This window comes from Pediculus humanus, genomic scaffold (genome assembly GCF_000006295.1).
Source record: "Pediculus humanus corporis 1103172107682 genomic scaffold, whole genome shotgun sequence".
Taxonomy (NCBI): domain Eukaryota; kingdom Metazoa; phylum Arthropoda; class Insecta; order Psocodea; family Pediculidae; genus Pediculus; species Pediculus humanus.
Window position 1 is genome coordinate 2,029 of NW_002987291.1, and position 4,203 is coordinate 6,231.

The window sequence follows — 4,203 nt, forward strand, 5'->3', positions numbered from 1 at the left end:
TAGGATGAGATGTAAGGGGGGGGAAGTCAGATTTACGGAAATATGAGAATAAAAAGAGAGCGGGGGAGGGGGAAATAAACCGTGTCATCGTTTTCCCACACTCTTTTCATTCTTTTCTCCTCCTTTTCCTCCTCCTTCCCCTCTTTTTCCTCCTCCTACGAACCCCCGATCAAAAGTTACGCAATCAATCAACGGCATTCTACTGTTTGTGGCAGATTTTTCAACGAAATTTAATCTTTTCCATTAACTTTTCCCTTTTATAATATTTTTCATCCGGCCATAACTTTTCAAATGTTGATGATGACGTCTTAATTTTTTTTCTTATTGAAGACAGTGTATATATATATTTTCATCCTCGGGAAAAATATTTGTTTTTTTTTTTCTAAAAAGAATTTTCTTTTTTTTTTTTCCAGTTAGATTTTTTCCAATAATCCCACTTGTGTATTTTTTTATTTTTTTTTTGTTTTTCATGGTTTCCGGGCCTTTTTTAATGATTCATGTTTATCCTCGACATTTGTTTTTTTTCTTCTTTCCTCCCTCCCCCCCGCCTTCTTCATTTTAACTCCATTTCATCATTTAAAATCTTAATAACGATTCCTTTTCCCCAAATTTCAAATAATAATAATAATAATTATTAATTCATTAAATAAAATTAATTTCAATTTAATTTTTGTTTAATTTGTATAAAATGTTTTAAAATGATAATAATAATAATAATAATAATAATAATAATAATAATAATAATAATAATAAAAATACAATCAAATCCCAAATAAAATAAAAAAAGAAATTATTAATATTTAAAGTTAAAAGTCGGACATTTGTGTGAGAATCATTTCGATGAGACCTTAAAACCTTTCCCACAGGGATTTTTCCTCAAAACAACAACAGGAACAGTAACCATTTCGATTTTAACTTGGAAAACATAAATTCCCATTTGAATGTTTGTTTTTGTTTTTTTTTTTTATCGTATTTTCCATCGTCCGAAATTGGAAAATTTACAGGAGGAAAAAAAATATTTATATATATCGGTTTGAGAATTCCGATTGAAAAATTTACCAATAATAATAATAATAATAAAAACAATTTTTTTTTCTTCCTTACGGAATTTTTTTTAAAATGAAAATGCGAAAATGAAAACGAAAAAAAAAAAAAAACTTAAGCGAATTTAAAATTTTAATTTTAGTGGTTTTAGTTGTTTTCTTCATTCAAACTCATTAAAAGTTTGTTAATTGCAAAGCTGTAGTAGGCGGTTCGCTTGGTTGCATTATTTGTTAATTTATATAACATTTAAAGATTTTCAAAAATTAAAAAAAAAAAAAACGCGATGATGATGATGATAATAATTTATAAATCTTTTTTCTCCTCCCCCTCCCCCCGCCTCCCCCTTTCGCAAATCGTGATTTTCAAGATTTTACGGTTTGGTATTAAAATAAAAAAATCCCCATAAATTTAACAGAAAAAAAATAAAATAAAAAAATTCATAAGTTTTCGAAGCCATTTTTTTTTTTGTAAAATAAAATCGATAAAAAAAAAATGGATGAAAGAGAATTTTTTTTTTTTAGTACACAAAAAAAAAAGAGAAAAAAAAATTATAAAAATATTTTTTTTTTTTTTTGTAAAGACAGCTCAAGTAAAAAATCAAAGTCTACGTGTATTTCGCTCAAACGTATAATTCAATTTTATATACCGGATGTCAGCCATTTTGATTTTTTTTTTCTTTTTGCGGCCTACTAACTTCGTTTTTTTTTCCGTTAAAATATTTATAAACGTCATTATTATTATTATTATTATTTTTTAAATAAAGGATTGTCTTGTCCGTTTTTATCGATATTTATTTTTAAATTTAACGGTTGCGTGTCGCCATTTTTAATTTTATTAAATATTTTTTTGTCATTTTTTCCAACGTTGACCTGAGTTTCGAGTACGGGTATCATGACGAGATTTTTAGCATCACAATTATAGATTTCTAATTTACTTTGTTTTCTACAATTCGTGGTAAATAAATTTTCAGGCTCGGATAAATACGTCGATTGTTGTTTTCTAGTCGGCGGTGAATAATTAAAATCCGTTATTGATTTTTGTCGGCTGTTGTTTGTTACTGTTGTTGTTGTTGTTGTTGCGGAAGATGGTTGATCTGTTGATGGTGGACGAGTACCGCTCATCCAAGATCCTCTTATTTGAGGAAATCCACCTGAATAAATAACCGCCGGTGATATATTTGTAAAATCCGAGTCTTTGTCCGACTCGTTGTTTTCTTCGAGTTTCCACGCCGATGATTTAACTCTCATGGTCGGCCAATCGAAATCCGATATTTTTCGAAAATATTTATTTAGAGTGATAAAAAAAATTAATATTATGCCGCAGGCACAGGTACTACCGATAAAAGTGTAAAAAATAAATTCGAAATCGTTTTGCCGAGATGATGAAAACGTCGTTACCGATGATGGGGAATCCTTGTGCGCTTCCGCTTCCGGTCTTTGAGATTCAAGAGATAAAAATCTAATTACGTGATATTCTTCACCGGATAATTCCAGGAGAGTTGCATTTGTCTCAGCTAGCTTAAATAGTGACGTTTCTCCCTTATCATTAAACTTATCTTTTAAATCCTTTTTGTATTCTCCAGCGAAATCATCCGGCGACGAATTGAAAACGCTCACGTTTACGAGAATTTTCGGCGATGCCAAAATAACTTTATTAACTCTTACGTCATCATATTCAACGCTCAAACGTGCCGCCAAATTAAGTTTTAAATATTTTGTAAAATCTTTTCTTCGTAATTGAATAATTGTTGTGTTACCCATGAGTAAAAACAAGTACCACTTACCAGATTTGTCGCCGTCGTCGTCGTCTTTGCTGCTGCCACTGCCGCCGCCGCCGCCGCCATGATTGTTTTGATCCGTTTCAATGATGTCGATAACGGTGACGGTTGCATCCGTTTCCGAATTTGAATTTTCCGTCAATTCTAATAGTTTAGATATGTCACGTGGTATTTTTGTTGATTTTTTATCGTCGTCTGCTTTTATTTTCGTATTCGTTTTACTCGGTAACCATGATAAAGCATAGGATAATGGCAATTCGTGTTTTTCAACGTTTAAATATCCCTGATTAAAATTTTCAACAGCGTCGGTTTCGTCGTCATCGTCTATGGTATTCGAATTTTCAAAAACGGGTTTTCTGCTGCTGCTGGAAATTTCTACCGTGTTCGTTTCATTTTCTTTAAAATTTATTTTATCATCAATATTTTCCGTTTCGTCAATAAATTCTTCTCTTTCTTTAAGCAAATCCCAAATGCTTTTATGCACTGAAAATTTCTCTTGTTCTTCATCTTGTTCTTTTTCTTCTGCCTCTTCCTCTTGTCGTTCTCCCTTTTCTTCTTTCTCCTCTTCTTCACCGCCGCCTCCTTCATTATTATTATTTTCTTTGGTAACGGTTTCGTGATCGTCTGGAACCAAACGAATCCCTTGAATTCCGTCTACTATTTCAATGTTTTTATTTATTAAATTATTATTATTTTTAATTTCGATTGTTTCGTTTAAATTTAATTTAATGTTTTTTTCATCATCAGTCTTGTTATCAATTTTAAATATTTTCGTTTTTAAAAAAAAACTCGGTGATCCACGTTCGTTTTTTACGTCATTACTTCTTGTTACGTTTTCCACATTCACATTTTCACTCTCGTAACGAACATTATTATTATTATTATTATTATTAATTATCGTCGAAGAAAAATTTTTGTCTTGTGCGACGTTTCTTTCTCTTCTGTTTTGCTCGAAAGGTGGTAAAATTTTTTTAACTCTTTTAGCCGGAGGATTTTGTCCAGTCATCATTTCATCAACGTGATCGTGGGTGGTCAATATTTTAGAATCTGGATGATTACCATCTACGATATCCGACGGAGCTGTGACTTCCCAAAACATTTCGGCATCGTTTTCCGGTTCGATATTATCAATCCTCGAACGAAATGTAATATAAGGAATATCATTTTGAATTTTTTTCGGTAATCTCGTTTCTTCGTGATTTTCCGTGACAACTGAAAATAAGAAAAAATGGGGAAAATGAATATTGGAAAGAAAAAATTTCAATAGACAATTTTTTTTTTTAAAGAACGAATAAAAAAATAAATTTAAACAATTGTTTTCAATTTAAAATGGCTGAATCGTTTATTTTTTTTTTTTTATAGGTAATATCAATTTGAATTTT

The 4,203-nt window shown here is 30.5% G+C and overlaps 1 protein-coding gene across 1 annotated transcript; it reads right to left on the minus strand.

The window, feature by feature from the left end:
- Positions 1 to 1,790: 1,790 nt before the first annotated feature.
- Phum_PHUM298660 (uncharacterized protein) lies at positions 1,791 to 3,920 on the minus strand (the record flags this gene model as incomplete). Its single annotated transcript, XM_002427103.1, has 3 exons — positions 1,791 to 2,822; positions 2,922 to 3,304; positions 3,644 to 3,920. 3 exons carry the CDS (start codon positions 3,918 to 3,920, stop codon positions 1,791 to 1,793), a joined length of 1,692 nt encoding a protein of 563 aa, XP_002427148.1.
- Positions 3,921 to 4,203: the final 283 nt, after the last annotated feature.